At 58.6% G+C, this 18,175-nt stretch overlaps 1 protein-coding gene across 1 annotated transcript; it reads right to left on the bottom strand.

Moving 5' to 3' along the window:
• Positions 1–79: 79 nt before the first annotated feature.
• On the bottom strand, positions 80–17,712 carry CELF6 (CUGBP Elav-like family member 6; the record flags this gene model as incomplete). Its single annotated transcript, XM_083871169.1, has 13 exons — positions 80–1,480; positions 1,628–1,777; positions 2,895–3,038; positions 3,144–3,224; positions 4,018–4,080; positions 4,343–4,492; positions 4,574–4,718; positions 5,043–5,186; positions 5,651–5,730; positions 5,815–5,943; positions 7,384–7,432; positions 13,794–13,876; positions 17,469–17,712. The coding sequence occupies 12 exons, from the start codon at positions 17,710–17,712 to the stop codon at positions 1,650–1,652; spliced, it is 1,440 nt and encodes a 479-aa protein (XP_083727295.1). The 3' UTR covers positions 80–1,480; positions 1,628–1,649.
• Between the last annotated feature and the right edge of the window lie 463 nt (positions 17,713–18,175).

The raw sequence follows: 18,175 nt of genomic DNA, 5'->3' as shown, positions 1-18,175 counted from the left end.
TCCCCCATTCCTTGGAAAGATCAGTGAAACCACAGGGCTGTGTCCTGTCCTGATTCCCTCTGCAGCCAGGGTGAACTCCTCCAAAAAATAGCAATTCTTGTGAAAAAGCAAATAAAAAGAGAGGCCTGTGGTCCCCTCCCAGCTTCACCAAATCCTGGTGGATGCTCTGGCCCAGCTGGAGCCGGGCTGGCCGTAAAGGGGCCCTGGTGTTGTGTTTGGGTGGTGGACGCGGCAGCGATTGCTCCAAAGAACCAACAAAGGTGACGATTTTGACAAAATAAGTTTATTTCGCTTCACTTCATTTGGGCCGAAACCTCACATTTTTCTTTTTTTTTTTTTTTTAAGTTTTTTTGGCTGAAAAAAAAACCCCAACCCAAAAATCCCCCCAGACCAACCCGAAATGCAAAGAACCACATCACTCCACCCTCTGCCAGAGGCGACCAAGGGGCTCCAACTCCCCCTGGGCCATGGAGCTGGGGGAGCCACTGCAGCCCCCCCCCAAAAATCCCCTCTGCATCCCCCCAGTCCCCAGCCACGAATTGGCCCCCGAAACTGAGCCCTTGAACCCCCCAAATCCGAGCCCTGTAGGAAACGCTCGTGGCTCTGAATGCCCGAGAGTTTTACTCAACCTTCTTAATTTTTGTTGGATTTTCTCCTCCTTTCCCGACGCTTTTTTGTGTTTTGTTTTGTTGTTTTTTTTTTTTTAAATTAATTTATTTATAGATATATTTAAAAAAAGCAATAGTCCTTTGGTCCCTAAACTCTAAGGAATGATATGACTCTGAAACAAGTAATCCTATGTCCCTGTGCCAGTGACAAGCAGGGGAAGCGCGTGTCCCGCCACCCTGCTCCATGGGATATATATATATATACTTATTTATATATATCTTCTATAAGTCCAACATACTTAGATCCTTCTTTTTTTTTTTTTTTTTCCCAATGCAGGGAAAAAGGAAAATCTTGCCGTTTTTCTTTATTTTCCAAACAAACATCCTCCAGGTGAAGCGCCCGAGGCTGGTCCCGTCCCACCGGCTTTGGTTTAAGAATCCATTTGGAGCCTCTTTTCCTCGTTTCTCCTGGGAAATCGGTAGCAGCAAATGAGTGCTTTAAAAAAAAACCCCAAAAAACAAAGGTAGATCGTGGCCCGGCTGCCCGGAGCCATCAGCCTTGCTCCCAGCGAGGGATCCGGTGAGTCCCGGCGAGCGGCCGGCGGCAAATCGCAGCCCCGGCGCCGCATCGCTCCCCTCCTTCCTTGTCTTCCTCTCATTCCCGTTAAACAACAAACAAGACCAGTTTGGGAAAAAATTCAAAAAGGAAAAGCTACGACCAAAACACTCTCTTCTTTGCCGTTTTCTCCTTCACCTCCTCCTCCTCCTCCTCATCTCCCTCCTCCGGGATGTGTTGCAAAGAAAGAGAGTTACGGGTTTGGATACTGCACTTGGGGAAGGGGAAAGTCGTCAGACACTGCGGGACGTCCGACCTGAAACAGGAGGAGAAGGTTGTCAGCCTGCTGCTGGGGGATGGAGGGAGGGAAGGATGGAAGGAAGGACCCAGATCCATGGGGTGGGTGTGCCAGGCAGAGATCCCTGCACACACTGGGGTGTCCCCCAGGGCCAGGCCCCCTCACCTCTCCGCAGGCTGAGCTGGGGTCAGTAGGGTCTGTTGGCGTCTTTTGGCCGCTTTAGCTGCACTTTTAGCCTCTTCATGCCGATCTGGAAGCCATTCATGGCCTGAATGGCCGCCTGAGCACTCGTCGGATTGTCAAAACTGACGAAACCTGGCAGGGAGGGGACACGGGGCTTGTCACCACACTCATCACAGGCAGCTGCCTCGCCTCAACCCAGGCGCTGAAATCCTGTGGGAAGCTCCTGGTCTGGGAGTGCTGGGAGAGGGGAACCTGGGGTAACATCACAGCCCCAGACTGCATGGGACTGGGTGACAGGTGATGGCACCTGCAGGGGCACCGAGGTCTGCAGGGACACTGAGGTGACAGGGCTGTGAGGACAGCAGCATAAGAGGGTGCACAGGACACTGGAGTCATCTGCAGGGACACTACAGGATGGGATTTGTGGGGTCACTGTGGTGACAGGGTCTGTTGAAGTGATAGTGCCTGCAGGGACACTGAGGTGATGGGGTCTGCGGGCCACAAAGGTCAGCAGGTATGTGGAGATACCAGGGTGATGGGGTCTGTGGGGACACCAGGATGGGATGTGTGGGCTCAGGGGACATCTGGAGGTCAGGTCTGCAGAGACCCTGAGGTGATCAGGCCTCCAAAGACACGGCAGTGAAAGAGTCTATAGGGACACCAAGCTGACAGGGTCTGTGGGGACACTGAGGTCTGTGAGAGGGAGATACAGACCCCTGAGCTGGGGACACTGGGGAGAGCTGGACCTCAAGCAAGGGACAGCAGGGAGACATGGACACCTGAGCTGGAGACCAGGGAAAGAGAGATTCCCCAAGATGAGATATTAGAGACAGATTCACAAGCAGGGACTTGAAGGAGAATTGGACCCCTGAGATGGAGATGCTCTGAGCTGGGTTGTCAGGAAGAGCCAGACTCCCGATCTGGGAAGGCTGAGGAGAGCCAAGCCCTTGAGCTGGGATTTGGGGAGAGACAGACCCCTTGAGCCAGAATGTTAGGAAAACTGGACCTCCAGGCTGGAGATCAGAGAGAATGGGACTCTAGAGCTGGACACTGGTGAGAGCTGGGATGGTGAGGAGAGTCAGATATTTAAAATGAGATGCTCAAGAGAGCCCCACCCAAGTTGGGGTATTGAGGAAGAGCCAGAGCTCCAAGCTGCGATGTTAAGGATAGCTGGAACCTTGAGCTGGGGACTGGGAAGAGATGGAGCCCTGAGCTGGGACACCAGGGAGAGCAACATCCTGGGACTTACCAAAGCATTTACTCTGGTTGGTGGCACGGTCCACAAAGACTTTGGCAGAGATGACATTGCCAAAAGGCAAAAACATCTGCGTGAGCTCCGCGTCCCCGAACTCCTGGGGCAGGTGATAAATAAACAGGTTACAGCCCTCGGGACCTGGGTGACACACAAAGGACAGCACACGTCAGCTGCGAGGTGGGGTCACCCCGGGGGGACACCAGGGAGCCACTGGCCCCACGAGGGGTGACCCCCACCCCTCACCTTCTCTCTGCTGCTGTGGGATGAGGGGCGCTTGCTGGGGAAAGGCTTGGCTGATGGGAGCGTAGGCAGTGGGATATGCTGCTGGAAGAGAGAAACACGAAGCTGAGGCTGCGGCACCCGCCCCAGCGATGGAACGGGCTGGGACAGGCGCGTCCTCTGCTGCCACCTGCAGTCGAGGAGCCTCTCCTGCCCCACGGCTGCCGGCTCTGCCCACCCCTCCCGACACACCAGGGATGTGGGAACAGCTCTCCTAGGAGGCACGTTGGTGATAGCAGTAAAATGGCCTCAAGGCTGAGGAAAGATGGTACTTTTGGCTGAAAAACCCCAAAGATTTGAGGTCTAAAACTTGATTTTCTGTTGCAAATCTGGATGTTGCTGTCAATGCTCCTAATTAAATGGCTGCTGGGCTTGACAAGATTTCCCACAGGAGGCTCTGACTCCCATCCCTCCACAGCCCATGTCCTTGGCCATCAGATTTGGTCACATGATGAATATCCAGACTTTTGGTGTCTTGGTGTGGAGCTGCCTCTCTGTCACTTCCCAAATCTCGTCCCCTCTTCTCAATACCACTGCCAGGGCTCTCCCATGGATTTCTCTCAGCCCCATGGGTATTAAAATTTGCTTTGCACCATCCAAGGTTCACACGAGGGGCCATGACAGGAGCCAGTGGGGGATGAAGGGATGGTGCTTTCATTGGCATCACCACCCTGGAGCTCCTGCTGGGGCACAGCACCTGCTGCTCCCCTCATGAATCCGTGCCCAAATACGCTGCGCCAGTCCAGTGTTCAACCCCAGGGTGACGTTCACCTCCCAAAAATAAGTGCAAGGAGCAAAGAGGGGAGAGAGGGAAGGAATGGGAAGCGAAGTTTGAGACCTGCATAGTGCTGCATGCCGGCGTAGGCCTGCTGGAGGGGGTCTGCCACCGTGGGGCTTTGAGCTGGGAAGAGAAGAGAAAGGAGAAGGAAGATAGAATAAGCCAGAGAAAGCCAGGGATGCATGCGCAGCTCCCACGGGAAAGGGCTCCTGGCCAACTGCTGCCAAGGAGGGGCAGAGCTGCTCCCTGCCTGAATTCCCTCCTCCCTGCAGTGATGCCACGGGAGCCCACGGCTGGTTCATCCAGCATGTTCCTGGAATGGGGAGCACCCCTTGAGCACCCTGCAGGAGCCAAGCACGCTCCCCTAGCCCCAGGAGGGCTGTACCTGGGTAGGGGTGGATGCCATTGGTGTAGATGGTCTCCGAGGCAGGCTGCCCGTTGGTCTGGGGCGGCAGCGGGCTGAAGCCGTTGACCCCAATGGGGGTGGCGATGCTGGGCACCGGCGCCGTGCTGATCCCTGGAGGGGTGCTTGTACCTGCAGGAGCACGGTGTCAGTGCTGGCAGCACCCCGAGAGGGGACCCCGAGGATGCCCAGTGGTAAATGAGGGGGTCCTACCTGAAGAGGGTGTGAGGGGGGCAGCCACTAGCCCGCTGACATTGAAGGCGGCCATTTGTTGCATCTGGGCGGCAGCGATGGCAGCCATGGGGTTGAGGCAGGTGCCCTGTGCAGCTGCCATCAGGGCTGCCTGCTGCTGCATGATCTTCAGGAAAGAAGGGGGAAAGGGGACAGACAGCGAGAGGCAGAGAGGAGGAGAGAGAGGGTAGGGTAAATCAGCATCTCTGCTTAGGATGGATTCAGAGGGATAAATGCCACCCGCTGCCAGACCTGAGGACAGGAGTCTTGGTCTTGGGGATGCTAAATATGGAACCACTGAACCCTACAACCACCCTCAGCTGTGGGGAGGAAGCCCTGCATTTGCCCTTAAACAGGATACACCAGTCCTACCAGGCATCCACATCCCCCGGCACAGGCCAAACCAGCCCCAGCCCACCCACAGAGGTCCCCCAAAGCCCCCAGATCCTACCGCTTGCGTGTAGGCCCCGTAGGCACCAAACTGGATAGTCATGGGGTTGAAGATGCCCAGCTGCCCCGCCATCTGATGCATCCGCCGCAGGGTCCTCTCCTTATCCGTGTCTGCAAACTTCACCACCAGGCTGGACGAGGCGCCCTGAAGTGGGGGGAAGGTGAGGATGATGGTAGGATCACAGCAATGCCCCCAAACTGTGTACCCACTGTTGTGGGCGTGGCTCGCAGCATCCGCAGCATCCTCAATCCTGGGGACACCGCCCATCTTGGCAGCAGTAACCAATGATCGATGTGAGGTTTAATTATAGCCAGTTTTTCTCCCCAGTGGCAGCTCCCTGACCTCTGCTTCCTTTCCCCTTCCTTGTCTACAATTCTGACCTTCAGCGTTAATTAAACTGCCCCTTTCTTTGACATGGAGAGAATTAGCCCCATGCTCCCACCTCTGGGGCTCAGCACCCTGGCAAGGAGGAACCTGGGGTGATGTGGCCAACAAATTGCCAGTCCGTAAGATTTTGATGCAATTAGACTGAGGATCAAATTAGTGGGTGATTGGATTAAGCAGGCAGCGTGGGGTCAGCTGGGGCAGGGTGTGAGCCTGGCACTTACCGGCATGGTTTGGCTGCCGTGCAGGCTGTTGATGGCAGCCTGTGCTTCAGCGTGGCTGCCATATTTCACAAAGGCACAACCTAAGGGAACAGAGGGAACATGGGACAGGTTGGATTTGGCCATTGCAGGTCCATAGGGTGCCCATCCGGTGCCCCAAAGCCCACCTTTGCTGGCTCCATCAGGCCCTCGGAGGATGGTGCATTCCTCAATCTGGCCAAAGGGCTCAAAGAGGCGGCGGACATCATCCTCGCTCTGCTGCTTCCCCAGCATGCCCACAAAGAGCTTCCTGTCTTCTAAAAACAAAACCAAGCCCATCAGAGAGTGGGAGAGTCACTCACCATCCCAACCTCTCATCACAAATGGTGCATGGAGGGGAAGGAGCAAAGTGACACCAGAGAGAGGGAGCGACACCGATCCCACGGAGAAGGTGCCGGGCTTATCATTTCCATCCTATAGAACACTCAGGGTGGGAAAACCTCTCCTTGTGGGGAAATTGCTGAGGGATAAATCCTGGAAGAGCCATTGCTTTAGGGAGTGGAGCTGAGGCTTTTCCCAGGGACGGGGGAGGGGGCTGGCTCTGGGGCGGGATGCAGTGGAACAAAGAGAACCCACAAACCAGAAGCGATCACCCTCATGTGATCGACTCACAGAACAGCCCGCAGCCTCCAGGGGACATCAATAACCCAAACACAAGAGAAGGGATAGTAAATAATGAGAATTTCATGATTATTACCAGCATCTGTCTTGCGCGGCCGCGCGCTCCCGCCGCACGCTAATGGCATTTGACAAAGAAAATAAGGTGCCCTGTCAAGAGCGTTGCCGGGGAAATAAATAAATAATGGCAGGAGACGATGAATGCCTCGTCCGTTAAGGTACCAGGAAAATTAGTTAAGGGAATAGGGCTCGTCTGTTGTCTAGTTAAACATAAACCACTTCCCAAGGGGAGTGGGCTGGGCAGACCAGCATTGCCTCCTGGGTGAGGGGCTGGAGACGGGAGCCCCAGCTCACCCATCGATTTTTAATCCTTCACCAATTACGCTCGGTAAGTGGGTAATTTATTTGCCAGGTCCCTCTGGGACATGCTGGGACCAGCTCCCGGTGTGTTTAATAACAGGGTTTGGATGGGGGGGGATCTACCCCAGCCATCCTGCCAAGTGCAGGCAGCCCCACAGGAGCATCCTGCATGTCTGATAGAGCCTGCCTGCCCAGCAACACAACAGATGTGGGATTTTGATCCAATTCCTGTTTTTTTGCCCAAATGATCACCTCAGCCTGGCAAGCCACAGCCTGATGAGTGGCAAATGCTGACAAAGAATTAGGGGGGTTGCTAGCTGGAGAGGGGCTTGGGCCACATGGAGCCAGCTCCTGCCCCGCGGTCCCCACAGGCAGCTCTGGGGGAGGGAATTGCATTGTTTTGTAAATGAAGGTGGTGAGGGAGAGCAGCTGGCTGGTGCTCTGCCCCTCAGGATGTTGGGATGCTCAGGGTATGATGTCGGGACATTCCCAGAGTGACATCAGGATGTTCTCTCCAGCTGACCAGACAGGGAGACAGATGGCATTTGCTCTGTACCCAGATTTGGATGCCACCAGCAAAGGCAGCTCCTTTTCTGGATTTCTCTGCAAACTAACTTTCCCACCGCAGCCCTGGCAATGCCACCATGTGCCCCACCACCCTCTGGGTGACCCTGTGCCCCTTGCCTGTGCCAGGCATCAAGAGAATTGGATGGACCTACCTCCTCGGCCCTCGCTGTCGGCCGGCTTCACCTGGATGGGGCGGTTCATCTGCAACACAAGCCAGAGCGGGTGGTCAGTGTGGTGGCCCTTGAACCCTTTTAATAGGCAACAGAAGGATTTGGCCAATGACTGGCATCGGGAGCTGGGGAAAAGGGGAGGGACCTGCATGAACAGATCTTGTGGCCACAGGGATCCAGGGATGCCACGTGCAAAGGGCAATGCTCCGAGCCCTGGCTATGGGCACCCGGTGCTGCAGGCGCCCGCGGGGCTGCCAGTGCCAGGCTTGGCCGCCTGCCTGCTTTCCTCGACTGCAAAGGACTGCAGAGGCAGCAGCAGCACCCCGCCGGCCCCGGCCCCTCTGGCACCATTGCCCTCCTTTTCCCAAACCTCACCCAAATGTGGCCTCCTCCTTGTCACCGCCGTATGCACCCAAGAGCGTGACACCCGTGTGCAGCAGGACACGCTGGGCTGGCAGGCACATCCCTGGCCTGCTGCCCCATGGAGCCATTTCTCCTCCTCTCTCCCCCTCCTTTTTCCCCTCTTTTAGCCGAAAAATGCTACAATTATGGCCGTTTCCATGGCAACAAGCGTGCTTCCCCCACGATGCTGCGGAGCCCGAGCCATGTGCTCGATGGGGTCGCCACGGCAACGGAGAGATGTCACACATGACGGCGCGGGGGTGTGCACACGAACACGCCTTGAGCACACACGGGGACAGCCACCCCCACGCGCGTGTGCACCCCCAGCCCAGGTGCTCCCCGCTGCACCCCTGGAAGGGGTCCCTAAATTTTGGGGCTGGATGGGGGCAGAGCCATTCCCCCCACATCAGGGTGAGGAAGAGGATGTGTAAGAGAGAAGAGGAGGGAGGTTTCCACAGCAACCGCCTCGTCTCCAGGGAAACGTGGAGAGAAATGTCAGCGCAGAGCTGGGGATGGTCCAGGGAAGGGACTGAGTCCCCAGGAGTCTTGGGGTGGCATAGGGTGGCACCAAGGGACACCTCACAGTGTCACCTATCATGTCACCAGTCTCCCAAACATCCACCTTGTGCCAAGGCTGGATTTGGCTCACCTCAAACTCAGGAGGCTGTGACAGCACCAAGACCCAGAACCCCGCTGTCCCTCACATCCCTGCCATGGCCGGGAGGAGGAAACCCCATTTTAGGGGGGGCTGCCCCCCTCCACTGACCTGCCAGCCCCATTTACCAGCACGATGGCCTTTGATGGAATAAATTACCCATACAGCCCGCTGCTGTATGCTTAATGTAATAAACCCAGTGAGGATGATTTAGAATAACATTTACGGAGCCGCAGAGTGTCATTTTGATGTGTCTCCCGTCTCCACTCGCCGGTTATTAAACTGTATTGATTCCCCGGGAGCGGCTGATGTTTATAAATGTCAGGCCTGGGGGACCAGCTAACCTACCCCAGGGCTGCCACACTGCACTGAGGAGAAATTGTCCTGGCCTCTAGACAGCCCCAGAAGGGGCTTTTGGCACCCTTGGTATCATCACGTGCCCACCACAGGGTGCTCGGTGATCCCTGAGGCAGCCAGACCTCCTGGTTGTCCCCACAGCATCCCTGCACTGTGTCCACACAGCCCTCTATCCATCCTCCCACACTAAACAGCCACCCAGGCACTTCCCCCTGCTCCTGACACCTACCTGCCCACCCTGCAACACCTATCCATCCATTCATCCATCCTGGACACCCACACAAACACCCACACACCCGTCTTCCAGCCATACTCCAACACCCATTCCCATAGCATCCATCCATCCATATCCCCAACACCCATCCTCATAACACCCATTCGTTCCCATAGCATCCATCTATATTGCCAACACCCATCCATCCACTCCCAAATACCCATCCATCCCCATTGCACCCATCCATATCGGCAACATCCATCCTCATACACCAATCCATTCCCATTGCATCTATCTATATTGCCAAGACCTTCCATCCAGCCCCCGAAACCCATCCATCCCTCTAATACCCATCCATATCCTCAACACCAATCCACCTCTGTACTGCTCTTACATCTGTGCATCCATCTCCCATTTTGCCACCAGCCGTCTTTCCACCCCCACAGCATCCCTCCATCCATCCATCCATCCATCCATCCATCCATCCATCCATCCATCCATCCATCCATCCATCCCCATCTCCCACACACCAAGGATATAGTGACACCCCGTTTGGGGTGTTACAGCACCCACCACCACCAACAATCCACAAAGCCCCTGCTACCCCATGGCCAAACCACTGGTGTTTCACAGCACAGGGGGGCACCAGTGGTTGCTAAACCACCTCCTGATTGCTCAGGCACTGTCCCCCACCCAGATTCAAGCCTCCCAAGAGCTTGGGTACCAGGGAGAGCCAGCCCATAGAATCACTGCTGAGGGATGTGCCCAGTGGGACAGGGTCACTTCTGACTTTTGTTCCTTCCTTTGGATCACACTCCTCCTCCTTGTCCTCACAACCAACAGCCAGAGGATCCAACAGGCCACCATGCACCCAAAGGAGATGAAGGTGGCAGGTGACACTGGAGCAGAGAGTGCCTGTGGAAGCCTGGTGTCCATGGCACCCCAGGCAGACAGGAACCAAGGTACTGGCAGTCACGCATGACGGGAACAGCTTGACTGAGCCTTGGGAGTAACCCTGGGGACAGCCTGGGGACAGCCACACCACTGCACAACCTTGCATGTGCATGAGCACCTTGGCACACCCTGCACACACACACACACCTCTGAACACACCCACCCCCAATCCCCCTGGCAGAGCCGTGGAGCTCTGGAGCCACACACCTGTGCCCACGCAGTGCTGCACACACCCCACGTCTGTCCAGCCCTGCTGAGCACCCACGTGTGGCCCTGCACTGCCTCACACAGCCCCACGGGCACCTGGACAGCCCCAGTCTGCATGTCACACAACAGCCACAGAGCCCTCCCTGCTGCCATGGATCACACACAGCCGGGGGCACGCACCCCGGGACGTACAGCCAGGGCCGAGGATACAATGCCCCTTGCCTCAGTTTCCCCATTGTAGCAGCAGGACCCACAGCATGCGGACACATGGACATCTTGGGTGGGCCCAGGGCACCCCTAGCAGCACCTACATCCCGCCCCCACGGCCACCATGCACATCTGAGCCCAGTGCACACACCTGCACACACCTGCACTCCCCGTCACACCCGGTGTACCCACACACCCCACTGCTGTCACTCCCCCAGCCCCTGTGCACCCACACCCTGTCACCATCACTTGAGGGCAAAGACACCCTCCTAAGTTCCTCTTCCCACACACAGAGACACCCACGTGCTTGCACTCCCACCTGCACACACCTGGGGGTCAAAGCCGTACCCCTGCCACTGCCTGTGGGTGCAGCACTCCCGAGCACTGCCCCTTGCACACCTGCACCACACACACACACAAACCTGCGGTGGAAAAATACACCCTCCAGCCAACACACACACCAAACCCATCCCTGGGGGCAGATACACCTCCTCACCATCATCCTCCATCCCTGCCTGCAAACACATCCCCCACACAGCATTCCTGGGTGCCAGAACACCCTCCTCACCGACACCCACACCACACACAGCCTCTCTGGGTCCAGATACATCACCAACACCCCTCTGCTGACACCTTCCCCTTCCCTGGGTGCAGATACACCCTCTCGGCCACACACACACACACACACACACAGAGCCCCCATCCCTGAGTGGAAATACACCCTCATCACCAACAACCACCCTGCCAACACATTCACCTCATCCCTGGGTGCAGATACACCCTGCACAGCAACCTTCACACCCACACACCCCATCTGTGGGTGCAGATACATCTCCTCACCAACACCCGTCCAACCCTATTCTTCTGTGCAAATACACCCTCCTCACCAACACTCCTCCATCCCCAACACCCATCCCTGGGAGCAGATACACCCTGTCACCAACACCCCCAGTCCTCATCCCTGCGTGCAGATACACCCTGCAACACCCACACCCGCCCACCCCATCCCCGGGAGCGGATACACCTCCCCACCAACACCTCTCCATCCTCATCCCTGTGTGCAGATAAACCCTGCAACACGCCCACTCACACACCCCAACCCTGTGTGCACATTCACCCTGCTCATCAACCCCCTCCATCCCCGTCCCTGTGTGCAAATACATCCGAATCACCAACACTGCTCCATCCCCATCCTCTGCCCGGGAGCAGATACACTCCCTCACCAACACTGCTCCATCCTCATTCCCATCTCCGGGCTCAGATACACTCCATCACCAACAACCCCACTCACACCCACCATCCCCGTGTGCAATTACAGGCTGATCACAAACCCCGCTGTATCCCCAGCCCATCCCCGGGAGCAGATGCACCCCCTCACCAACACCCCTCCATCCTCATCCCTGTGTGCAGATCCGCCCTGCTCACCATCAATACCCCTCCATGCCCATCCCCGGGAGCAAGGCTCCACACCCTCGCCATCACCCTCGCTCCCACACAGCATCCCCGGGGGCAGATACACCCCTTCGCCATCACCCACATCCCTCCTACAGCCCCCCCGGTGCAGCCCCCCCACCCCGGAGCGAGCGGAGGCTGCCGGGCGGTGCCGGGCCGGGCCGTGCCGGGCCGGGCGGAGGCGGCGGCAGACAAAGGCGGGGCCCTACCTCGATGCAGAGGATCTTGGACCCGGCGGGCACCCACAGCACGGGCGGCCGCGGCCCCGGCGCCGGCACCTGCGGCAGCTGCATGGCCGGACCGGCCGGACCGCCGGCTCCACCGAGGCGGTTCGGCTGAGCTCGGCTGCGCTCGGCTCCAACCGAGGCGGCTCGGCCGGGCTCGGCTTAGCTCGGCTCCACTCGGCAAGGCCGGGCTCGGCTGGGCTGGGTTCGGCTGGGCTCGGCAGGGTTCGGTTCGGCTCGGCTGGATTCGGCTGGGCTCGCGCAGCGGCGCGCGAGGGGCGGGGCACAGGGCGGGGCGGCCGCAGCCCCGCCGAGCCGGACCGGGGGCGGGGCCTCATTGGGGACACGCCCATCACCATCTGGACACGCCCCCGGGCCCCCGACACGCCGGGGGCGGGGCCTGGATGGGGCTGGGGGGCGAGGGTGGGAACACGGGGGGGGCGCAGGTACAGGGGGTCAGCAGGGACTGGGGGGTGAGTGCAGGTACGGCAGGTATGAGCAGGGACAGGTGTGAGCACAGGTACATGTGTGTGTGAGCAGGTACAGGGGCTGAGCACAGGTACAGGTGGTTTGAGCAGGTACAAGGTATGTGAACACAGGTATAGGTGTGTGAGTACCGGTACAAGGGGTATCAGCAGGTACAGGGGGTGACCACATGTACAGGAGGGATGCACAAGTATAGAGGGCTGTGCAGAAGTAGAGGAGTTGTACGTAAACACACAGAAAAGAGTGCTTGTGTACACAAGCAGAGAGATGTGTGCACAGACACAGAGGTGTGTTCACAGGCACTCATAGGTGTGTACCCAAGCTTACACAAGTGCATACACATGAGTGTGCACAAGCACAGAAGGGGTGCTCAGGCACAGACAGGTGAGCACGTGCAGGTGTGAGCACACAGGTGTGAGCACCTTCACAGGGTGTGCTCAGACACTGATAGGTGAGCACACAGAGGTGTGAGCACCTGCATGGGCACAGGGATGTGAGCACAAGCACACAGCCCCCGGCACCGCCGTGTGCACACACACACAGAGGGGCAGACACAGCCGTGGGCCCCTGTGGGGGGCCCCACGTGTCCATGTGCACACACATGCTCACACACACACACCCCCACCCCCCAAGCCAGTGGCCATGGCAGCAGCCATACACACACGTGTGCCTGATGAGAACCCCCAGGGAGGGCCTGGCCCTGGCCTCCTTTAGGCTGCCAAGGTGAGCTGTTAACTCCTGAACCTACTAGAGCACGGCCCCGCTGGTGAGAGCACGGCTCAGGAAGCCACATCCCCGCAAACCTCATCCCCCTCTGTCAGCTCACACACACAGAGCAGGGATTGATATTCATGGGCCCCGGCTCCTTCCCCAGCCAACCCGCGGGCCTATTGATTTTTATTTAGGCGAATAATTAAATATTTATTTTCACTTTGTTAAGCTCGGGAGGTCGGAGCCCACAGAAAGCGCAACAGCATGCGGGCGGCTGGAAAATCGATGCCTCGGTTTGCGGCCGCTGGAAGTGGCTCCTGAGCCTCGGGGAGGTGTCACCAGCCCCTGCCCTGGCTCACCCCAATCCCCCAGCGTCACTTAAGGCTCCCATGCCTTGGGGAGGTGTCACCAGGTGCTGCTCCAGCTCAACTCAACCACCTCAGTGTCACTTAATACTCCCGTGCTTCAGGGAGGTGTCACCAGCCCCTGCTCCAACTCACCCCAAGCCCCTGGTGTCACTTACCCCTGGCAGTGTCTTCTGCTCGTGCAGGGCACTCTGTGCCTTCAGTGCGGAGTCACGGGCGCAGTAGGTGAGGAAGGCACAGCCTGTAGAGACAGGGAGATGGGATCAGTGCCTGGCCTGGTATTGCCACAGCGCCCTGAGCACACAGGGAGCTGGTGGCACAGCTGATATGGCACTGTGGTGTCTCAGCATCCTGGCATCCAGCACAGTGAAAGCCAGCACCCCAGCACCCTGGTACTGTGGCATCCAGTACCCCAGCACCATGGCACTTGATACCCTGGCATCCAGAACCCTGGTGCTGTGACATCTGGCATCCCAGCACTCTGGCACTCTGGCATAGTGGCATCCAGAACCTTAGCAACCTGACATGGTGGCATTCATCACCTCAGCAACATGGCATTCAGCATCCCAGCACCCTGATATCCTGGCATCCTGTCATTCAGCATTCTGGCACCCAGGCAGTCTATAACTTGGGATCTGGCACCCTGGCACGGTGGCATCCATCACCTCAGCACCATGGCACCCAGCAATAAGCACCCTGATGATCTGGCACCATGGCATCCAGCACCCTGGCACTGTGGCATCCAGCAGCTCAGCACCATGGTGTCCACCATCCCATCACACTGACACCCTGGCCCTGTGGCATCCAGCATCGTGATACCCAGGCACTCTGCACCCAGATGGGCACACACAGGGTCACAGTTCACCCCCAGAACAGGGTAGGAGATGGAGCAGCAGGATGAAGGAAGGGGCCAGAGAGGAGCAGGCAGCACACGGGTAGTGGCACTCTGGCTCCAGCCCTGGGGAAAGCCACAGCCCAAGTCCTCCAGGAAGCAGATCTCCGGGCATCAAGGCCGTGTACCCTGTCTTGCCACCATGCTTCTCCCAGCCTTAAGCACCCTCCTTGGGACGAGATTCATGTGGCGAAAACGCTCCGGCTCCTTCGACATCATGGCGCTTTGGAAATCGGGAATACGCCTGGGGTGAGGTTTTCCCACGCTGACTCACGCTGCCGAGCCACTTGCTCGCACAGAGCTGGCAGCAACGAGCGAGCCCTGGGGACAGGGTCCGGTCCTCTTCCCTCCGTCTCTCCTGAAGCACTCCTGGTGCCTGTGCCACTGCTGCACCGCTCCCTCCCTGAGGGCTCCCCCCCAATTTGCTGGGGTCACATCCAAAAGCATCTGAAAGTGATATTAAAACAGCAGCAAAACAGTTTCCCTTCAACAAAGTAAATATTTAATGAATAAAATTGACATTGATGCATTTTTAATATTGGCACAATTAAATCCGCCAGCTGATTAAGTATTAATAACTCTTAATAAGTACAATCAGCGTGCCTGGGAGAAGAGGGAGCATGGCGGCAGGGCGGGGGATGCTGTGGGATGGGGTCCCTCGCCCGCTTTGGGGGTGCTGGGGACGTCTGCCCTCACGGTGAGCAAGGAGAGATCCCCCTGGATCAATACTCTCCCGCTGCAGGTGGGAAGGGGAGATCAGCACAGCAGCTCGCCTCAGTCCCGGTGCCATTTCCAGTGTTTACCATCTGTAATCATGTTGGCTTCCTGCTCTCCGCTCTTCTTTCTCTCTTTTTTTTCCTTGTTTTTCTTGCAGGCGACAATGTAGACGGTGCCTGGGCATTCTGGAGAAGTTCGGAGGGCTGGCGCAGGAGCGGTTCTGCTCTGGAGGCTCGCCGGGAGGGAGGATGTCGTTCAAATTAGAGGAGCGTCCGCAATTAAATCACGCGGCTGGGCCGCAGACATTGAAGCCCGCGCTGGAGAAAGCACCGAGGGGGCCTGGAAGGGTGCAAATCCCATTGATCCAGGCACACAACCGGCTTCAGAGACACCTGGAGAAACGTTGGAGGCCACAGTGCCAAAAATGACACAGTCCAGGCGGCTGCCCCACAGCCGAAGGGCATCAACAAGGCAGCAACCTCAAACACCGAGTTTTGGCTTCCCAGGAAAGTCCCAGTGAAGCAGGTGCTGGCCGTGGCATGGGGGTTTGGTGACAGCTTGTGGCTCCTGTCTGGGTGACACCTGGGGTGCCTTTACCCTGCCCTGGTGCTGCACGCCCCAGCTCTTGGGTGGGGGTTCCGTGGAGACCTCGGCGGTGCCTCAGTGACCCCCTCGGTGCGTCGCTGCTCCAAGTGCCTGTGCTGTGTCACAGTGCCACACACCTGGGACACACTGCAGGCATGGTGTGTCCCCATCCACAGTGGGTGCCTGTGTCCCAGGGTGCTCCAACTCCAGGGCGGCACAAAACTCAGTGTGGGTGTGCTGATGCCTGATGCTGGTGCCCCCAAACCAAGCAGATGTTCTCAGATCCATTGCAGTGCTCCCTGCCCTGTGACACTCTGATCCCAGGGGTGCCCCCAAGCCAGACAGCAGCACCCTGACCCCTGCTGGGTGCTCCCCTCTTCCTCAGGGGTACCCCAATCTTAGAAGGGGCCATATATCCAAATGCTCCATACTGGGGGTGTTCCCACCTCACGGTGGTCTACCTCAAGATTACCTCCAACTTAGGGGTACGTTCACCCCAGGGGCTTCCCCCCCTTGGGGTGCCCCATACTTCTGGGTATCCTCCAGATGAAGGCTATCTCCACCTCAGGTGTAACTCAACTGAGGGGTGCCCCATATTTGGGTACCCCACCTCAGGGTGTCCCACCTTGGGGGTACCTCCATTTCAGGGATACATCACCTCACGTGTACCCCCATCTCAGAGGTGTCTCGTACCAATGTCTCCAACCTCAGGCATACTTCCAGATCATGGTGCCCCCTCTCAAAGCATCCCATCTATACCTTGGGGTGCTCAGGTTATCCCACTTCATGGGTGCCTGCACCTCAGGAATGTCCCACCTCAGAGGTACCCTTGTCTTGAGATGTTCCATCTCAGGATGTCCCACATGAGGGGTACCCTCATCTCAGGGCATCCCACCTCAGTGGTGGCCCACACTTAGGTACCAAACCTCAGGCTGTCCCATCTGATAGGGAACCTCATTTCAGGGGTGCCTTCACTTCAGGGATATCGTATCTCAGGCTGTGCCATATCAGGGGTGCCTCACACTTGGGTGCCTTTGCCTCAGGGTGTCCCACTTCAGGGATGTCTTCACCCCAGGGGTCCCCCTGTATGCCAGCGTGCTCCATCTCTGTTTATCCCACCACAGGGGTACCACAACTAAGGGGTCCCCACTCTCCGGGCATCCCACCTCAGGGCGTCCCACCTGAGCGGCATCCCTTTGTCAGGATGATCCATCTCAGGCTGTCCCACTTGAGGGGTACCTCACCTCAGGGGTATCCCACCTGAGGGACAGGACCCCTCACCTGAGAGGCTCCCCCCACCTCAGTTTGTCCCCACGGGTGGCCCGTACTCAGGTGTCACATCTCAGTGATGTCCCACCTGAGGGGTCCCCCATGGCAGCATACTCCACCTCGGGGTGTCCCACCTGAGCAGCCCCTCACTGAGGGTCCCCCCCCCTCCCCAGTGTGTCCCATCCGAGCAGCCCCTCACTGAGGGCCCCCCCCCCGCCTCAGTCTGTCCCACCAGACGGTTCCTCACTGGGGGCACCGAGGGTCCCCCCCACCCCAGGGTGTCCCCCCTCACCTCAGGACAGCCCCACACCGGGGTGTCCCGTGTCAGGGCGTCCCACCCGGGGTGTCCCCCGGCCCGCCGCCCCCGCACCTTTGTGCATGCCGGTGAAGCGATCCTTGAGCACGGTGAGCTCGTAGATGCGGCCGAACTCCTCGAAGAGCGGCTTGAGGTCGCTCTCCTCCAGGTTGCGCGGAATCTGCCCCACGAACAGCTTGATGGCGTCGTGGTCCTTCATGGCGATGGCGCCGGGCGGGCGGCTCAGCCCGTTCACCCGGCCGCTGTTCGCGGTGCTGAACGCCGCCCCCGCCGCCTCGCCCGCCGCCGCCGCCGCCATGGCCCGTTCCGCGCCCCGCCCCGCCCGACCGGCACCGCTCGGCACCGCCCGGCACCACTCGGCACCGCTCGGCACCGCTCGGCTCGCCTCGGCACCGCTCGGCACCGCCCCGCTCGGCACCTCTCGGCTCGGCTCGGCTCGGCCCGCGCCCGCCAGCGGGCCCGTGACGTCAGCCGGACGGCCCCGCCCAGGGGCGCTGTATTAGCATAATGAGGGGGCGGTGGCCAATCAGAACCGGGGGGCGGAAAGAGGGGCGGGGCGCGGTCCGGCTCCGCCCACTGCTGCGCCCTGCCGGGCTGACCCCGAACCCCCCCGGCCCGTCACCCCCCCATCCATCGCCCCCCGTGTCTCCCCATTCGGCCCCCATCACCTCCATCATCCCCGTCACCCCCGTCATCCCCATCACCCTCCATCAGCCCCCGTCATTACCATCAACCCCCCCCCCCGCCCCACCACCAGAATC

The sequence above is a fragment of the Zosterops lateralis genome (assembly GCF_965231275.1).
Source record: "Zosterops lateralis genome assembly, chromosome: 13".
Taxonomy (NCBI): domain Eukaryota; kingdom Metazoa; phylum Chordata; class Aves; order Passeriformes; family Zosteropidae; genus Zosterops; species Zosterops lateralis.
Note: the sequence above shows the minus strand (reverse complement) of the source record. Positions and strands in the feature narration are given on the sequence as shown.